Source organism: Coregonus lavaretus, assembly GCF_964263955.1.
Source record: "Coregonus lavaretus genome assembly, chromosome: 40".
NCBI classification, from domain to species: Eukaryota; Metazoa; Chordata; class Actinopteri; order Salmoniformes; family Salmonidae; genus Coregonus; species Coregonus lavaretus.
This window is the reverse complement of record NC_140027.1, coordinates 13,178,833-13,198,832: the sequence shown is the minus strand read 5'-3', so window position 1 is coordinate 13,198,832 and position 20,000 is coordinate 13,178,833. Positions and strand designations below refer to the sequence as shown.

The following is a 20,000-nucleotide window of genomic DNA, read 5'->3' as shown; positions in this document are numbered from 1 at the left end:
CAAGGAGAGGAGCGGCGTGTCCCTGGCCGCACTCAAGAAGACGCTGGCGGCAGGCGGCTACGACGTGGAGAAGAACAACTCCCGCGTCAAGATCGCAGTCAAGAGCCTCGTCACCAAGGGTACCCTGGTCCAGACCAAGGGCACCGGTGCATCCGGCTCCTTCAAGCTCAACAAGAAAGCCGTCGAGGCGAAGAAGCCCGCCAAGAAAGCCGCAGTCCCCAAAGTAAAGAAGGTGGCCGCCAAGAAGCCCGCCGCGGCGAAGAAGCCCAAGAAGGTAGCAGCCAAGAAGGCCGTCGCCGCAAAGAAGTCCCCCAAGAAGGCCAAGAAGCCCGCTACACCCAAAAAGGCCGCCAAGAGCCCCAAGAAGGTGAAGAAGCCCGCCGCAGCGGCCAAGAAGGCAGCCAAGAGCCCCAAGAAGGCTACAAAGGCAGCCAAGCCCAAAGCCGCCAAGCCCAAGGCAGCCAAGGCCAAGAAGGCAGCCCCCAAGAAGAAGTAAACCTATTACAAACAGTGTTCTACTCGATACATGTTGTACCACAAAAGGCTCTTTTAAGAGCCACCCACCTCTTTCCATAGAAAGCGCATTGATTTCCATGTACTACCTGTCGTGGAAAAGAAATTACGCACACTAGGCTACTTTTACGCACACAACATTGTCCCACTCTGGGTGTGTGCGAAGGGAGAGGCATATAATAGAGGGCCAAAATGGCTCAGAAATTCGACCTCACGAGTGCACCCTCACCAGCCATTTTTATATATGAGCCACTGGGCTATTCCCGTTCTATATCGTGGAGCTCCGCCCCATAGGGGAGCTATGCTCCTAGTGGTTTACCCTCTGCCCTAAGGCAGATGCAGCCTGAAGCAAAATTATGCACACACCTACAGCCAATAGGAGTACAGGTGTCCCTATATAAGGAACCCCGTTCCCTCAATCTGCCTCCCATTATCTTCAGCGACTGGACTAGAATTGAAGAAGCCATAGAAGACTCAGGAAGATCTCGTCGTTGATATCCAGCCATCAACGTCTTCCTACAATGAGCACACCTAGCTTATCCAAGGTAAGCATTTAACAAAAGCTCTTTTCAGAGCTCAATGTCGCTGTTCCCCTTGGCGGCTGTCGACCCCCCCCGACACTGTTTCGTGGGTTGAGAGGCACAGCACGCCAGGGACAGCTTCATCAATCCCCCACTATGCGCCAGCTGCGCCCTCCTTTTTTGAAGGAGTGGAAGCAGCATTGGGCATTTTTAGGGAGGATATTCCTCTTGAGGATGTGCTATCAGTGTTAGTCTCAGCTGAGGCATCATCTGAGGGCACTGACTCAGGAGATGACAGGGCTATTGGGGAAGAAATGAATATTCTATTGGAACAATTCATTACACTGACCCAGATGTTTAACACCCCTTTTCCTTCGGGAAATTGTGAGGTCATTACATCCCTGGATGATGACGCCACAGCCTCTCTGTGCCTGAATTCTCAGGTCTCATTGAGTGGGCTGCTAAACAGCGGGAGATTAAGCTGCCCCCCATTCCCTCCAACCCGGAAGTGGATATGAGGAAGGGCGGCCGTTACTCTCGCTACAGCTTGGCGTCAGACGGCGGCCTCCAGCAGCAAGGGAGCGGGCCTCGCCCCCCCCCTGCAGCGCCAGAGGTGCCGGCGAGAGAGGTCATTAAAGCGTCATCCTGGCATCACCCGAAGGGCGGCCAGAAGAGACGCCGTTTATGACAGGCGAGGGGGAGAGAACGGAAGACGGCACAGCGCCTGCTGTGACCGAGCCCACTGTCCCCCCCCACTCTACCGTTGAGTGTATGGAGGAGAATGTTTTTTGTTGATGTGTGTAATAAAGAGTTGGCTCTACTTGACACTGTCAAGAAAGAGCCCCCTTTTCCATAATACATCCGAGAGCGTTCGACCTTCCTCACTCTCGCTCTCTCTCTTACCACTATGAGTGCAGCTCAGCCCACCATGGTGCGTTGCTGAATGCACACATAAGGCAGGTATATAAAAGGTATTAAGTGTACCTTATAGGACCTCACTTTACAGACTCCTAGGAGTGCCGTAGTGAGTGTCTCACATAGCAGGCTGCAGTCTCAGCCAGATAATGGCATGATGACGCGACCGCTATCCGGGACGGCGCTCTGTCTCAGGCTAACGCCTCAGTCAGTGCAGTTCAGACCCGTGCTGCGTTCACGGAGGGCCTGATTACTACGGTTACGGGCGTAACCACGTATCGGCGCCCCCGTTTCTCTCAGAACGCGCTGATAATAACCACATTGGGGGTGGCGCACTATCACAGACTAAGGTCTCTGTTAGTACGACCCAGACCCATGCTGCGTTCAAGAAGGGCCCGATTACCACGGTCACGAAGGTGCCCAGTGTATCGGCGCCCCCACCTTTTCCTGAACGCGCCCAGGCTCACCACACTGAGTGTAGTTCAGCCCACCAGGGGTGCAGAGCTGAACGCACACAGGAGGTGAAAGGAGGAATAATACCTAGACGCCGTCTTGGTTTATCTCAAAGAGAACTCACATTACAGACTCCAAGGAGTACTGTAGTGAGTGCCTCTCATAGCAGGCTGCAGTCTCAGTCAGGAGACATGATGACGCAGCCGCTAGTTGGGGATGGCGCACTATCGCAGACTAAGGTCTCGGTTAGTGCGATTCAGACCCATGCTGCGTTCACGGAGGGCCCGATTACCACGGTGACGAAGTTTCCCAGTGTATCGGCGCCCCCACTTCTTTCTGAACGCGCTAATACTCACCACACTGAGCGTAGTTCAGCCCACCAGAGGTGCAGAGCTGAACGCACACAGGAGGTGAAGGGAGGAAAGATACCAAGACACCGTCTTGGCTTATCTCAGGATACCTCACATTCAGCAGGCAGCTGTCTCTGTCCCAATGTGACATGAAGACGCAGCCGCTAGCCGGGAATGACGCCTTGCTGCAGGCTAATGCCTCAGTCAGCGCAGATCAGACCCGTGCGACGTTCACGGAGAGCGGGAATACCGGGTTACAGGTATAACCAAGGTATGGACGCCTCCGAATTATTCTGAACGTGTCAATGCCCATGGCTATGAGCGCAGCTCACCACATATTGAGTGTGTCGTTGAACAGTCGCCTAAGACCAGTAAAGAGGCATTGTGGCACCACCGTGTGGTGTCAGTCAGAGATCACACCTTTCAGATTCTATTGAATTCTGTAAAGGATGAGTCTCATGTTAAGCGGCAGTCTCAGTCAGACAATGACATGATGACGCAATCGCTTTCCGGGCAGAGCGCTCTGTCTCAGGCCAGTACCTCAGACAGCGCAGTTCAGACCCGTGCTGCGTTCCTGGAGGGCAAGATTACTGGAGTTACGGTCGTAACCAACGTATCAAAGCCCCCGACTCACCCAGAACGAGCTGACGTATCCTCTCCCTTTCAAGGGGGGCCCGACTTGGGCTATTCCACCAACCCAGTGCTGGGGAATAGCGGCGGCGAGGGCCATAGAGGAATACAGGTCCTTCCTACTGGACGCACCACAGCTTCGTGCGCACCCGCTGTCTCTGCATTGCTGGCAGTGGCGTCGAAGCTGTACCCTCTCACGCTGGCTAGAACAGACGTTAGAGAAGGGTTATGCCCTCCAATTCCATCGGACCCCACCCCCGTTCAAGGGAGTGGTGGAAACGGTGATGAAAACGCCAGACAAAGTAGCCGCTCTGAGATCAGAGATTACGGAACTTTTGGCGAAGGAGGCGGTCACAGTAGTTCCCCGAGAGCAAAGGAACAAGGGGCTTTACTCGCCCTATTTCCTAGTGCCAAAAAAGACGGGGGGAGTGAGGCCGATTTTGGATTTACGCATTCTCAACGAGAGCATAACCAAACGGCCCTTCCGAATGCTGACGACAAAACGCCTACTGGAATGTGTTCAGAAGGGAGATTCTTGTACAAGCATAGACCTAAAGGACGCGTACTTTCATGTGCCGATACAATCGCGCCACAGAAAGTTTCTGCGGTTCGCCTTTCAAGGGGTGGCGTACGAGTTCACGAGGATGCCGTTTGGGTACGCCCTGGCACCTCGAACGTTTTCCAAATGTGTGGAGGCGGCATTGGAACCGCTGCGTCGTCAAGGGATAAGGCTATTAGCCTACCTAGACGACCTGCTGATTCTCGCCCCGTCAGCAGAGCTGGCGTTCACACACACGACACAGACAGTGATTCATCTCACGCGTCTGGGGTTTGCTGTGAATTGGAAAAAGAGCGCACCCTGGCCCAGTCATCAGATTGTCTACCTGGGACTACAGCTAGACACTGTAATGATGAGGGCGCGAATTTCGGACCCTCGAAGGGCAGCATTGTTACTAGCCCTGAGGAAGTGTCGTCCGAATCACACAGTAACGGCGCTATCGATCATGTCACTTTTGGGTCTCATGTCGGCAGCCCACTCTGTGGTCCCGCTAGGGCTTCTGCACATGCGCAAAGCACAGCGGTGGTTCGCCCAACTAAGACTAGACCCAGTGCGTCAACGTCATCGGTTGGTGGTGGTTCCTCTCTCGCTAAGAGCAGACCTGGACTATTGGCGGAACCCGTGCGTTCTCACGCACGGAGTCCCGATGGGCAAGGTGTCATCCTACATTCCAGTGTTTACAGATGCCTCTCTGACTGGATGGGGAGGGACATGTCAGTCTCAAGCGATAGGAGGTGCATGGCCTCAATCAGGTCGTCACATCAACCTCCTAGAGTTGGAAACGGTGCGACTGGTCTTGACCCACTTCGCGTCTACCCTTCGGGGTCGCGATGTGTTGGTCTGGTCAGACAACCGAACCACAGTAGCTCACATAAACCGCCAGGGAGGGGTCAGGTCTCCTGCCCTTCATCGGGCGGCAGTGGAATTGTGGCTGTGGGCTCACAAGCACCTTCGCTCGTTGAGAGCAGCACACATTCCGGGCTACTTGAACGTAGGGGCAGACCTCATGTCAAGAGGGGGTCCTCGAGACGACGAGTGGTGTCTGCACCCGGACATTGTTCTACAGATTTGGGAACAATTCGGGAGAGCCGAGGTGGACCTGTCCGCGTCACGTGTGAACGCGCAGTGTCCCCTATGGTTCTCTCTGAGAAACCAGGACGAACCGCCATTGGGAAGAGACGCATTCGCGCACTACCTGTGGCCGAAAGTTCTCCTGTATGCATTCCCTCCGCTGTCTTGCATTCTCCCACTGCTAGCCAGGGTGAGGTCAGAGGAGCTGTCAGTGATACTGATAGCGCCCGATCGCCCGGGGGCTCCGTGGTTTGCAGAGATGAGTCAGATGTTGATTGCGCCACCCTGGCCAATTCCACATCAACGAGACGCGTTGACTCAGGCGGGAGGCTCGATAGGGCAATGGCCCATAATCGGCCAACCACTGAAGGCTTGGTTCCTGAATGGGACAGGTTAAAGCGCCGTGGGTTGTCTGATGCAGTGATCAGAACAATACAGGGCGCAAGAGCCGGTTCCACTTCTAGGGTGTATACCAGCAGATGGAACGTTTTCTCACGATGGTGTGATACACAGGACGTGGACCCCATGAGCTGTCAGGTAGAGAGTGTGCTCTCATTCCTACAGTCTATGTTTGATAAGCAGAAATCGCCCTCCACTATTCGAGTGTTTGCAGCGGCAATTTCAGCTGGTCATGAAGGTTTTAACGGAAAAAGTGTTTTCAGTCACCCTTTAGTGAAACGTTTCCTATTGGGAACGCAACGGCTTAGGCCAAGACCTAGAGCTACGCTGCCCAAGTGGGATTTGGCATTGGTTCTCGAAGCGCTATGTAAGTCGCCGTTCGAGCCATTGAATCAAATACCCCTCAAGATGCTGTCTATCAAGACGGCGCTGTTGCTCACCTTGACTACTGCTAAACGAGTCAGCGATTTGTGTGCACTGTCGACGAGACCCGACTGCCTTGCCATTAATGGCGATTTGAGCAGAGCGGTGTTACGTCCTAACCCGGCATTTGTGCCGAAGGTTATTAACAGTGCATATAGATCGCAGATCGTGGAATTGTGGGCTTTTCATCCCCTTCCCCATGGGGAGAGGAGTGAGGAAAAGCTTCACTGTCTGTGCCCAGTACGCGCTTTGGCGTGTTACGTTAGGCGCACAGCGGCGGTTAGGTCATCGCCTCAGCTGTTTGTGTGTCACGGTGCGGCTGCATTGGGTAGACCACTTTCAAAACAGCGTTTGTCTCATTGGCTTTGTGAAGGCATTGAGACGGCGTACGAGGCGGCGGGGCAACAACCGCCTCAGGGTATTAGAGCGCACTCCACTCGTGGAGTAGCAGCTTCTACTGCTCTTTTCAGAGGAACAGAGGTAGAGGATATTTGTAGAGCAGCGTCATGGTCGACACCGTCTCCTTTTATCCGTTTCTATCTGTTGGATATGTCTTCTAACTCTTTGGCTCGGTCTGTACTCAGCGTGGCTGAAGGGAGATCATGAGCAGAATAGAGAAAGAAAGCAGGATTGTGAATAAGTTCATAAGTCCGCTTTTATTAGAAGTAACATATTATGGACATGTTTTCTAACTCTTTTGTTCGATCGAATTTCAGCAGAGCTGAAAGGCGTTCTTGAGCTAGAAAAGGAGGACAGAGCAGGACCTTGGACAGGTTCCAATCAGGTCCGCTCTGGTTAGGAAGACTTATGTCAAGAATAAGCCTTTTAAACTCCAATCTCGATTGCACTCAGCACAGCTGAAGGGGAATCTTGAGGTAGAGGAGGGAGAAGCAGGATGATAGACTGGTCTCTATCAGGTCCGCTTCGGATGAAGAGCATATTCTGTGGCATGTCTCCTGGCTGACAGTGTCAGCATATAGAAACATGTATTGAGTGGACAGAATGTGAGGTCATCTATCTGAGGTTCAGTTTAGTATGACTGGTATATTTTGTTCCATAGAATATTGAGGCACGGCTATCTGCTAGTCAGATTAGCACGGCGTCTATTCTATTGATCTGCCCAATAGCCATTGACATTGTCATTGAGCTAGATGGGGCGGGTCTATAACCGATGACGCGGTATATTGTGACGCCCTGATGGGTTTTTAGTCGCAGTACTGCGGGAATTGGTTGCAGCCATTGCTGGGCTTGACCTTTTCATTTTTTAATGGGAAGTGTTAGGCTCGGCAGGGAGTACATTTTGGAGCGTTTCGCTCCGCCTTAAACCACTAGGAGCATAGCTCCCCTATGGGGCGGAGCTCCACGATATAGAACGATTGGTTACCGGAGTGTAACTCCAGTTCTATGAGTGGAGCGGAGCCCCATAGGACTTAAGGCCCTACCGACCCTCTCTAGTCTCGCTGAAGATAATATCTCGGGAGGCAGATTGAGGGAACGGGGTTCCTTATATAGGGACACCTGTACTCCTATTGGCTGTAGGTGTGTGCATAATTTTGCTTCAGGCTGCATCTGCCTTAGGGCAGAGGGTAAACCACTAGGAGCATAGCTCCCCTATGGGGCTCCGCTCCACTCATAGAACTGGAGTTACACTCCGGTAACCAATCGTTCTATATCGTGGAGCTCCGCCCCATAGGGGAGCTATGCTCCTAGTGGTTTACCCTCTGCCCTAGGGCAGAACAGCCTGAAGCAAATTTATGCACACACCTACAGCCAATAGGAGTACAGGTGTCCCTATATAAGGAACCCCGTTCCATCAATCTGCCTCCCTTTATCTTCAGCGACTGGACTAGATCTGAAGAAGCCTTACGAAGTCTCTAGAAAGATTTTCGTCGTTGACTACCAGCCGTCAACGTCTTTCGCCATGAGCACACCTGGGAATTTCCCACCCCCAAAGGCCCTTTTAAGGGCCCTGTGTCGGTGTTCCACCATGGCTACCTCGGACCCCCACGATTTATGCTTCGTGTGTTTGGGACCGCAGCACGCCGAGGATGGTCTCGACATCCCTCCTAATTGCGCCTCCTGCGCCCTCCTTACCATAAAGGAGAGGCAGCAGCGTCGGGCGTTTTTTGCGAAGGACGTCCCTCTAGACGACGTAGTGTCCTCACTCCTCTCTGCTTCAGAGGCGTCAGAGGACAGTGCGGGGTCGGAGGATGACAAGGAGGGCGCCGAGGCGGATATCCCAGTGGGACAATCCAGACCTCTGGCGCCTACCTTCAAAACCCCCTTTCATTCTGAAAGCGCGAGGTTAGAAGGGTCCTTGTGCGATGACGACATGGGCTCTGCTAGGTCAGAAGCCCTGTCCTTCGCGGTAGCCTCTCTGCGCTCGGACTTTCCCGGGCTCATCGAGAAGGCTGCCACACGACTCGAGGTTGTGCTGCCCCCAGTTCCCCTTCCTATGGAGGTGGACCTGATGGAGGGCGGCCCTTACTCCAAGCCTAGGAGGGCAGCTGAGCCTATGGCTCCAGCCTTGCCCTCTCTCGGCAAGTATGTCGAGGGTTCGTGGGGGGCACCTCTGGCGGCGCGTTCGCCGGCCAGAGCGTATATCCCCTTCACCAGAGTGAGCGGATATGAGTGGGCGGCTAGGGGAATCCCCAGGCTCGAGGGCGCCATGGCGGCGTTCCTAGTGCCTGGGTCGAGTCCCTGGGCAGCCTCCAAAAAGGCCACTCTGCCAGCACAAAGAGATAGGTTCACAGCCCAGTTGGCTGAGAAATCCTTTACGCTGGGAGCCCAGAGCGTAGCAGCTGCTAATAATATCGCCCTCCTCGCAGCCTCCCTGTCCCGCCTCACAACGGGCAGGTCGGAGATGACCAGCGAGGAAGTGGAGGAGGCCTCCAGAATCTCTGGAGCCATTCTACACCTGACGCAGGCGGTCGCCATATGCGCAGGAAGGACCATGGCCACCTCCGTGGTCACGGAACGACACCTCTGGCTCTCGATGACGGCCATGAAGGAGACCGACAGGGCGTCTCTACTCAACGCCCCCGTCTCCAGCGAGGGCCTTTTTGGTCTCGCAGTAAAGGATGCGACAGAAAGAATCGCCAGGCTGGACGAGGAGAGGAGGCACCTGGCCAAGCATTTGCCGCTGGCAATGAGGGCCAGCAAAGCCCCAGCTAGACCGTCCACCTCCAACGCCCCCAGCAGAGCTACAGTGAGGCGTCGGGCCAGGCGACAGACGCATACCACAGACAGCAGGAGAGCGGGCTCGGCCCCTCCAGCAGTGACGGTGGCAGCAACGGTCCCGCCAGCGAGAGAGGTTGTCACGAGAGAGGTTGTCACGAGACCAGCTTGGCAGCACCAGAAGGCCTCCCAGAAGCGCAAGCACCTCTGACGAGGCGAGGGGGAGAGGACGGAGAACGGCCCGGCGAGTGTCGCAGAGGGGCCTACTGTTCCCCCCCACCCCACTGTTCAGGGCGTGGAGGACGGTTATGTACATTGTGTGAATAAAGAGATTGTTCTCATTGACATTGTCAAAGAAGGACATTTATTCCATAAGGTTCGGAACACTTCACGTTCTATGGTAAATCTCCCTCACCATCTTGAGCGCAGCCCAACCCACTTAGAGTGTGTAGCTGAGCGTGCTCAGGAGAGGAAAAGGGCAAAGGTAGCAAGGCACAGCCTTAGCTCACCTAGTAAAGATCTTTTACTACAGACTCTTAGGAGCTCTGTAGAAAAGGTCTCACATAGTAGGCAGTTGCCTCTGTCCCAATGTGACATGAAGGCGCAGCCACTAGCCGGGAGTGACGCCTTACTGCAGGCTAATGCCTCAGTCAGTGTAGATCAGACCCGTGCGACGTTCACGGAGAGCGGGAATACCAGGGCTACTAAGGTAGCCGAGGTATGGACGCCTCCGGTATATTCTGAACGAATCAATGCCCATGGCTCTGAGCGCAGCTCACCACACATTGAGTGTGTCGTTGAACAGCCGCATAAGACCAGTAAAGAGGTATTGTGGCACCACCGTGTGGTGTCAGCCAGAGATCACACTTTTCAGATTCAGCTGAGTTCTGTAAAGGAGAAATCTCATGCCAAGCGGCAGTCTCAGTCAGTCAATGGCATGATGACGCAATCGCTTTCCGGGAAGAGCGCTCTGTCTCAGGCCAGTGCCTCAGACAGTGCAGTTCAGACCCGTGCTGCGTTCACGGAGGGCAAGATTACTGGAGTTACGGTCGTAACCAACGTATCAACGCCCCCGATTCACCCAGAACGAGCTGATGTTTCCTCTCCCTTTCAAGGGGGGCCCGCCTTGGGCTATTCCACCAACCCAGTGCTGGGGAATGGCGGCGGTGAGGGCCATAGAGGAATACAGGTCTTTCCTACTAGACGCACCACAGCTTCGGGCGCGCCCGCTCTCTCAGCACTGCTCGCAGTGGCGTCAAAACTGTACCCTCTCACGCTGGCTAGAACAGACGTTAGAGAAGGGTTATGCCCTCCAATTCCATCGGACCCCACCCCCGTTCAGGGGAGTGGTGGAGACGGTGATGAAAACGCCAGACAAAGTGGCCGCTCTGAAGTCAGAGATTACGGAACTTTTGGCGAAGGAGGCGGTCACAGTAGTGCCCCGAGAGCAAAGGAACAAGGGGCTTTACTCGCCCTATTTCCTAGTGCCAAAAAGGACGGGGGGAGTGAGGCCGATTTTGGATTTACGCATTCTCAACGAGAGCGTAACCAAACGGCCCTTCCGAATGCTGACGACAAAACGCCTACTGGAATGTGTTCAGAAGGGAGATTTTTGTACAAGCATAGACTTAAAGGACGCGTACTTTCATGTGCCGATACAATCGCGCCACAGAAAGTTTCTGCGGTTCGCCTTTCAAGGGGTGGCGTACGAGTTCACGAGGATGCCGTTTGGGTATGCCCTGGCACCTCGAACGTTTTCCAAATGTGTGGAGACGGCATTGGAACCACTGCGTCGTCAGGGGATAAGGCTATTAGCCTACCTAGACGACCTGTTGATTCTTGCCCCGTCAGCAGAGCTGGCGTTCACACACACGACACAGACAGTGATTCATCTCACGCGTCTGGGGTTTGCTGTGAATTGGAAAAAGAGCGCACCCTGGCCCAGTCATCAGATAGTCTACCTGGGACTACAGCTAGACACTGTAATGATGAGGGCGCGAATTTCGGACCCTCGAAGGGTAGCATTGGTACTAGCCCTGAGGAAGTGTCGTCCGAATCACACAGTAACGGCGCTATCGATCATGTCACTTTTGGGTCTCATGTCGGCAGCCCACTCTGTGGTACCGCTGGGGCTTCTGCACATGCGCAGAACACAGCGGTGGTTCGCCCAACTAAGACTAGACCCAGTGCGTCAACGTCATCGGTTGGTGGTGGTTCCTCTCTCGCTAAGAGCAGACCTGGACTATTGGAGGAATCCGTGCGTTCTCACGCACGGAGTCCCGATGGGCAGGGTGTCATCCTACATTCCAGTGTATACAGATGCCTGTCTAACTGGATGGGGAGGGACATGTCAGTCTCAAGCGATAGGTGGTGTATGGCCTCAATCAGGTCGGCACATAGACCTCTTGGAGTTGGAAACGGTTCGACTGGTCCTGAACCACTTCGCGTCTACCCTTCGGGGTCGCGATGTGTTGGTTTGGTCAGACAACCGGACCACAGTAGCTCACATAAATCGCCAGGGAGGGGTCAGGTCTCCTGCCCTCCACAGGGCGGCAGAGGAATTGTGGCTGTGGGCTCACAAGCACCTTCGCTCGTTGAGAGCAGCGCACATTCCGGGCTACTTGAACGTAGGGGCAGATCTCATGTCAAGAGGGGGTCCTCGAGACGACGAGTGGTGTCTGCACCCAGACATTGTTCTCCAAATTTGGAAACAATTCGGGAGAGCCGAGGTGGATCTGTTCGCGTCACGTGTGAACGCACAGTGTCCCTTATGGTTCTCCCTGAGACAACAGGACGAGCCGCCATTGGGAAGGGACGCGTTCGCGCACTGCCCATGGCCGAAAGTTCTCCTGTATGCATTCCCTCCGCTGTCTTGCATTCTCCCGCTGCTAGCCAGGGTGAGATCAGAGGAGCTAACAGTGATACTGATAGCGCCCGATCGCCCGGGGGCTCCGTGGTTTGCAGAGATGAGTCAGATGTTGATTGTGCCACCTTGGACAATTCCACATCGACGAGACGCGTTGAGCCAGGCGGGAGGCTCGATAGGGCAGTGGCCCATAATCGGCCAACCACTGAAGGCTTGGTTCCTGAACGGGACAGGTTGAGGCGCCGTGGGTTATCTGATGCAGTGATCAGAACCATACAGAGCGCTAGGGCCAGTTCCACTTCCAGGATGTACACGAGCAGATGGAATGTTTTCTCACAGTGGTGTAACACACAGGACGTAGACCCCATGAGCTGTCAGGTAGAGAGTGTGCTCTCATTCCTACAGTCTATGTTTGATAAGCAGAAATCGCCCTCCACCATTCGAGTGTTTGCAGCGGCAATTTCAGCTGGTCATGAAGGGTTTAACGGGAAAAACCTGTTTAGTCATCCATTAGTGAAACGTTTCTTACTGGGAACGCGAAGGCTCAGGCCAATGCCTAGAGCTACGCTGCCCCGATGGGATTTGACTCTGGTTCTCGAAGCGCTATGTAAGTCGCCGTTCGAGCCATTGAATCAAATACCCCTCAAGATGCTGTCTATCAAGACGGCGCTGTTGCTCGCCTTGACTACTGCTAAACGAGTCAGTGATTTGTGTGCACTGTCGACGAGACCCGACTGCCTTGCCATTAATGGCGATCTGAGCAGAGCGGTGTTACGTCCTAACCCGGCATTTGTGCCGAAGGTTATTAACAGTGCATATAGATCACAGATCGTGGAATTGTGGGCTTTTCATCCCCCTCCCCATGGGGAGAGGAGTGAGGAAAAGCTTCATTGTTTGTGCCCAGTACGCGCTTTGGCGTGTTACGTTAGGCGCACAGCGGTGGTTAGGTCATCGCCTCAGCTGTTTGTGTGTCACGGTGCGGCTGCATTGGGTAGACCACTTTCAAAACAGCGTTTGTCTCATTGGCTTTGTGAAGGCATTGAGACGGCGTACGAGGCAGCGGGGCAACAACCGCCTCAGGGTATTAGAGCACACTCCACTCGTGGAGTGGCAGCTTCTACTGCCCTCCTAAGGGGAACAGAGGTGGAGGATATTTGTAGAGCAGCGTCATGGTCGACACCGTCTCCTTTTATCCGTTTCTATCTGTTGGATATGTCTTCTAACTCTTTGGCTCGGTCTGTACTCAGCGTGGCTGAAGGGAGACCATGAGCGGAATAGAGAAGGAAAGCAGGATTGTGACTATGTTCATAAGTCCGCTTTTATTAGAAGTAACATATTGTAGACATGTTTTCTAACTCTTTTGGCCGATCGAATTTCAGCAGAGCTGAAAGGCGTTCTTGAGCTAGAGAAAGAGGACAAAGCGGGACCTTGGACAGGTTCCAATTAGGTCCGCTTTGGTGAGGAAGACTTATGTCAAGGATAAGCCTTTTAACTCTAATCTCGATTGCGTTCAGCACAGCTGAAGGGGAATCTTGAGGTAGAGGAGGGAGAAGCAGGACGATAGAATGATCTCTATCAGGTCCGCTTCGGATGCAGAGCATATTCTGTAGCATATCTCCTGGCTAACAGTGTTAGCATGTAGAGACATGTATTGAATGGAACAGAATGTGAGGTCATCTATCTGAGGTTCAGTTAGCATGACTGGTATATTTTGTCCTTGCCTACTAACCTATGGGGCTCCATTGAGTGAGTAAGGCGGGCTATTGGACACATAATGTAGAGTGACATCTTTGTCATTCCATTAGTGGATAATAGTATTGTCATAGAATATTGAGGTATGACTAGTTACTATTCAGACTAGCATGACGAATATTCTATTGATCTGCCCAATAGCCATTGACATGTCATTGAGCTAGATGGGGCGGGTCTATAACCGATGACGCGGTATATTGTGACGCCCTGATGGGTTCCCTAGTCGCATTACTGCGGGAATTGGTTGCAGCCATTGCTGGGCTTGACCTTTTTCATTGTAGGATGGGAAGTGTTAGGCTCGGCAGGGAGTACATTTTGGAGCGTTTCGCTCCGCCTTAAACCACTAGGAGCATAGCTCCCCTATGGGGCGGAGCTCCACGATATAGAACGATTAGTTACCGGAGTGTAACTCCAGTTCTATGAGTGGAGCGGAGCCCCATAGGACTTAAGGCCCTACCGACCCTTTCTAGTCTCGCTGAAGATAATATCTCGGGAGGCAGATTGATGGAACGGGGTTCCTTATATAGGGACACCTGTACTCCTATTGGCTGTAGGTGTGTGCATAAATTTGCTTCAGGCTGTTCTGCCCTAGGGCAGAGGGTAAACCACTAGGAGCATAGCTCCCCTATGGGGCTCCGCTCCACTCATAGAACTGGAGTTACACTCCGGTAACTAATCGTTCAGAGGCAGGCTGCTGTGATGTGTTACAAGTGCCATGTAATAACAATAACAATACTATAGTGGCTTCGAATTGAAACTCACGAGTGCACCCTCAACAGCCATTTTTATATATGAGCCACTGGGCTATTCCCGTTCAGAGGCAGGCTGCTGTGATGTGTTACAAGTGCCATGTAATAACAATAACAATACTATAGTGGCTTCGATTTCAAACTCAAGAGTGCACCCTCACCAGCTGTTTGTTTCCCATTTGGAGAGAAATAATGTGTGGATGTCATTTCGGACATTTTGGCGCTCACGCGAAATGACACAAAGTCGGAGGGAAACAAAGTAGCCTCTCACTCGCTGCCTGTGGGTGGGAACCGGCTTAGGGCTGTCTGTCTGTCCATCTGTCTGTCCCTCGCTCCAATTGGATAAGGCCACACCGGCCCGGTGGCCAATCGTTGCCTCTTGTGGCGAGGTATATGTACGGCTCTCGAAGTGGCGAGCGGCTCATTCAGACTTTCTGTGACTTTCTCAAGCTACCAATATGAGCGGAAGAGGCAAAACCGGAGGCAAGGCCAGGGCGAAGGCAAAGACCCGTTCATCCCGTGCTGGCCTCCAGTTCCCCGTGGGCCGTGTGCACAGGCTGCTGCGCAAAGGCAACTACGCCGAGCGTGTGGGCGCTGGCGCACCAGTCTACCTGGCCGCCGTACTCGAGTACCTGACTGCTGAGATCCTGGAGTTGGCCGGCAACGCTGCCCGTGACAACAAGAAGACTCGTATCATCCCCCGTCACCTGCAACTGGCCGTCCGTAACGACGAGGAGCTGAACAAACTGCTCGGCGGTGTGACCATCGCTCAGGGTGGTGTGCTGCCCAACATCCAGGCAGTCCTACTCCCCAAGAAGACCGAGAAGGCAGTCAAAGCCAAGTAAATTCGCTACTGCGACTTCAACTTGACTACTCAACCCCCAAAGGCTCTTTTAAGAGCCAACCACCTAGCTCTCCAAAAGCGCAAAGTACCTTTCTATGACCGCAATACATTGAGTGGGTGTATACACAACTATTTCGACATTCTGTGCCCACATGAGGCCTTGCATGAACAACAACACCTACTTGGCCTCATTTGCCATAGCAGGCTAGCATTAGATGATACGTGCCTATAAGCTGTCACTCTTGACTTTGGCGACTATTATTGCGCGTAAAGGGCCGGCGGCGTCCTATTGCGCGCGCACCGGGAGTTTGAGTTTTGGAGAGGCCGGGCCTCCCGTCCAATGGCCAACGGAGGAGGCCTGCGAAACGGGCCAATCGGGGTGGTGGGGAGATGGTGTCCAATCAGCAGGCGCCACTGCCGGCTTTATAAACTTCACATAGGCATTTCGAGGCTATACTCCCGACTGTCAGAGCAGCGCCATGGCCAGAACCAAGCAAACCGCTCGCAAATCCACCGGTGGCAAAGCCCCCAGGAAGCAGCTCGCCACTAAGGCTGCTCGCAAGAGTGCCCCGGCCACCGGCGGTGTGAAGAAGCCTCACCGTTACAGGCCCGGCACCGTGGCTCTGAGAGAGATCCGTCGTTACCAGAAGTCCACTGAGCTACTCATCCGCAAGCTGCCCTTCCAGCGCCTGGTGCGAGAAATCGCCCAGGACTTCAAGACCGACCTGCGCTTCCAGAGCTCCGCCGTGATGGCCCTACAGGAGGCTAGCGAGGCTTACCTGGTCGGCCTGTTCGAGGACACCAACCTGTGCGCCATCCACGCCAAGCGGGTGACCATCATGCCCAAGGACATCCAGCTGGCCCGCCGTATTCGCGGAGAGCGCGCATAAATGAGGATGACCTGAACTCGAATATCCCCCAAAGGCTCTTTTAAGAGCCACCTCCATATTTCCATCAAAAAGGCACAATTGTTCCATGTATACACGCACCTCTACATTAGCCACCATGTATGTTGTTCACTAACACGTCTAAAAGCTACGTATTGCACCTTTTTAGTTGCCTGAAGTCTAGCTTCAATGTTTGTGTGTGTGTATATACACAACCATCTGGCATCATCCACTTCCTTTGAACTATATAGTAACACAGTAAAATGCTTTACAAAGGAGGGGAAAAAGAAACGAGTGATAATATAGGCCGAATAGTAACAAGAATTGTGTTCAGATGAATAATTGACACTATTAGTTGTGTGTAATAATAGCCTTGCATGCAGTCCAGAAAAAACATTGCATGCCAACTTACTTTGAAAGTCCCATGTTGCAGTGCTGCTGAGAGACTCATGCAGAGGCCCAAACTTTACAATGGAGCACGGAGGCCATCTTGTGGTTAAATGTGGGTACTGCACCTCATGGTGAGTCCCTTTCAGCATTTGCTCTTTAGGCCAGCGTTTCCCAAACGCGGTCCTGGGGTCCACAAGGGGTGCGCGTTTTGCGTTTTGCCCTAGCACTCCACAACTGATTCTAATACTCCCAGCTTGATGATGATGAGTTGATTATTTGAATCAGCTGTGTAGTGCTAGGGCAAAAACTCCCAAAATGTGGCCCGAGTTTGGGAAACCCTGCTTTAGGCTAATACTAGCCTATTAGGATGACTTGGTTCGATCGCTTTAATGGCAACTGCTGAACTCTGGTTTCACTAATTACTTGTCCCAGGTCACCATTATGAATCCAATAGCAAAACAAATGTTTCAAAATAGCTCAATAGTGAAAAAAGGCCAGGAAATGATGGGTTCTCAGCAATATTTCACCAACAACCAATCACTATTCACGCATAGACATTAGGATCATCAACAAATATTCCTAAGTCATACTACAAAAGGGTTGTAACGAAATGGATTTGTCTGTTCAATGCAAGTTCAACGTCAAAGAAAAAGTGCATCACCACAACAAACGTGTCTTTAGATACACTGTAAAAAATGACTTTGTGGAATGTACTCAAGCTATTACAGTCAACAAAAGCACACGTCATATTGTTGAGTAGATCTTTTTGCTTGTTTTTATGAGTAGATAAGCTTGAGTAAGTTGAGTTGATGTGGTCCAATACATTGAGTAAAGATGATAGAGACGTAAAAAGGATTATATTACGTTGATTCGACTCAAATAGACATTGTGTTATTTTACCTGAATGATTCATCCTATTATGTATTTAGACCAACTTACTTTGGATTCACTCAATCACATCCCTTAAGAGAAAAGGTATCCGGACACCGGGAATCCATTTATTTAAACATCAACGGTTTGCAAAACATCTGTTATTATGAGTTGACAAATTACGTAATTGCAATCAACACTGCAGGTAAATCATGATTGCTGCAGGTAGGCAACACCGTAGAAATAGGAACTACAACACTAACAACAAGTGACATTTACTCCTGATGTACTGACTGACCTGTTGCAACCTCTACAACCACTGTGCTTATTATTTGACCCTGCTGGTCATCTATGAACGTTTGAACATCTTGGAGAAAAATGTGTGAAACCACTGCCTATATGAGGAGCTGTCGTTGTTTGTTTTATTACCACATACTTATGGAAATTGCACCGGTTGAGAGATGATGGCTCTCTTGTGCCTACGGTGAAGGGTACTTCTGATCCAGCAGGTGGTGCTAAGATCCCTCCCTATATGACTTGAATGATGAGTTGATTTATTCCTTATAGCTCCTAATGATTTTAAGGCCAGTGTTGGCAAACATTACTTGTGCTCCAGCAGGTGGCCATGACATCCCTCCCTATATGACTTGACTGACCAGTTAGTTGATGGACTCCTTATAGCTCCTAAATTTAATGATTTTAAGGCCAGTGTTGGCAAACATGACTTCTGCTCCAGCAGGTGGCCATGAAATCCCCCCCTATATGACTTGACTGACCAGGTAGTTGATGGACTCCTTATAGCTCTTAATGATCTCAAGTGTCTGTGTTTTTATGTGGTTAGGAGTTTTGCTCACTGCGTGTCCCCCTTCCATTTCAGTGTTTCCCAACTCCAGCGGTAGAGTAGGCTACCCCCAACAGGACCCATTTTTCTTGTAGGCCTGGACAGCCACAGCTGATTGAACAACCTGTCACCTAAATTACCAAGTCCTCAATGAGTAGAATCAGGTGCAACAACAACAACAACAACAACAACAACAACAACAACAATATGAGGAGAGGGACACAGTGTACTAGCTGATCTCCCAGTTGTCACAGTTTGGCCTTGTGTTCCACATAGCCTATATCAGTATTTGAGTATGTTTCCCGCGCACGTTAGTTGCTTTCACGTCATCTTTGAAATCGCTCCTCCCTAGTCCCCTAGAACGAGCGCCCTCCCCTTTGCAACGCCTCCGAACATATAACAGAGGCGCGCTTTCTGTGCCGCCGGCCTCAATCAGGTCGACCAAACGCAGATAATAGCGCACCGCGCACCGGCGCTGAAATCATTCATTCACTTGAACTCAACTAGCGAACACACCATGTCCGGAAGAGGCAAAGGCGGCAAGGGACTCGGAAAAGGAGGCGCCAAGCGTCACCGCAAAGTTCTCCGCGATAACATCCAGGGAATCACCAAACCCGCTATCCGCCGTCTGGCTCGCCGCGGCGGCGTGAAGCGTATTTCCGGTCTGATCTACGAGGAGACCCGCGGTGTCCTGAAGGTGTTCCTGGAGAACGTGATCCGTGACGCAGTCACCTACACCGAGCACGCCAAGAGGAAGACCGTTACCGCCATGGACGTGGTCTACGCTCTGAAACGTCAGGGACGCACCCTGTACGGTTTCGGCGGTTAAACCCACTCTCTTCGGAACCTCAACACCCCGACTCGAACCCAAAGGCTCTTTTAAGAGCCACCCACATCCGCTTAAAATGGGCCCATTCCATGTAGTGTTATATATAACAACAAATGTTTAGTATGCAATTTAGTAAGAAAGTATGAGCCACTTCGAGTGGACAGGGAGTATTAATTAGAGGATTCTAATGTCCCGTCCACTTTTAGCGCACAGAGGGAGGCCTATATCTGACAGTGGCAAAGTGTAAGAACGTTATTATTTTGGGTCAAGCAATAGTGGAATTTGGACAACATAAAGCCACCACGAGTCGGTAGACGTGGCTCGAAAAGAGGGGGACAGCGCGCACACACACACACACACAGTCCAAAATGGGAGCCCTATGTCTGACGGTGCCAAAGTGGGCAATTCTATCACCAGCATTATTTGGCACAACAATCGTGCCATTTGGACACCTATTAAAGCCCCCCTTTTGAAACACACAATTCCCCATCGGTCACAGAGCATAGGCTATAGAGAGGAGGGAGGGAGGGAGGGAGGGAGGGAGGGAGGGAGGGAGGGAGCAAGCAAGCAGGGGAGTGTCTACGGCCGCTGACTTTGCTTAGCTTCCTCTTCATAAGACGGGTAAGCGCCCTTCACCCCCTCATTCGTTTCTGAGAAGCAACGAGACATCATCATGCCCGAGCCAGCAAAGTCAGCGCCCAAGAAGGGCTCCAAGAAAGCCGTCACCAAGACCGCAGGGAAGGGCGGCAAGAAGCGCAGAAAGTCCAGGAAGGAGAGTTACGCCATCTACGTGTACAAAGTCCTGAAGCAGGTCCACCCCGACACCGGCATCTCCTCCAAGGCCATGGGAATCATGAACTCCTTCGTGAACGACATCTTCGAGCGTATCGCCGGAGAGTCCTCTCGCCTGGCCCACTACAACAAGCGTTCTACCATCACCTCCAGGGAGATCCAGACCGCG

The 20,000-nt window shown here is 52.3% G+C and overlaps 4 protein-coding genes across 4 annotated transcripts in view; all 4 read left to right on the top strand.

The window, feature by feature from the left end:
• Window positions 1-496, top strand: part of LOC311113590 (histone H1-like) — a gene marked incomplete at both ends in the record, with an annotated part of 18,723 nt that extends 18,227 nt beyond the window's left edge. The window contains one exon of the mRNA XM_084156841.1: window positions 335-496. Coding sequence (XP_084012967.1) covers window positions 335-496 — 162 coding nt within the window. The remainder of the gene's footprint in view (window positions 1-334) is intronic.
• Window positions 497-14,836: 14,340 nt separating this feature from the next.
• LOC311113552 (histone H2A) lies at window positions 14,837-15,223 on the top strand (the record flags this gene model as incomplete). The annotated part of the gene is made up of 1 exon (XM_084156803.1): window positions 14,837-15,223. The coding sequence occupies one exon, from the start codon at window positions 14,837-14,839 to the stop codon at window positions 15,221-15,223; it is 387 nt and encodes a 128-aa protein (XP_084012929.1).
• A 478-nt stretch (window positions 15,224-15,701) lies between these two features.
• Window positions 15,702-16,112, top strand: LOC311113537 (histone H3.2; the record flags this gene model as incomplete). Its single annotated transcript, XM_084156782.1, has 1 exon — window positions 15,702-16,112. The coding sequence occupies one exon, from the start codon at window positions 15,702-15,704 to the stop codon at window positions 16,110-16,112; it is 411 nt and encodes a 136-aa protein (XP_084012908.1).
• Window positions 16,113-19,712: 3,600 nt separating this feature from the next.
• LOC311113500 (histone H2B) overlaps window positions 19,713-20,000 on the top strand; it is a gene marked incomplete at both ends in the record, with an annotated part of 375 nt that continues 87 nt past the window's right edge. The window contains one exon of the mRNA XM_084156732.1: window positions 19,713-20,000. This exon is cut by the window's right edge and continues 87 nt beyond it. Within this exon, the coding sequence (XP_084012858.1) occupies window positions 19,713-20,000 (288 nt within the window).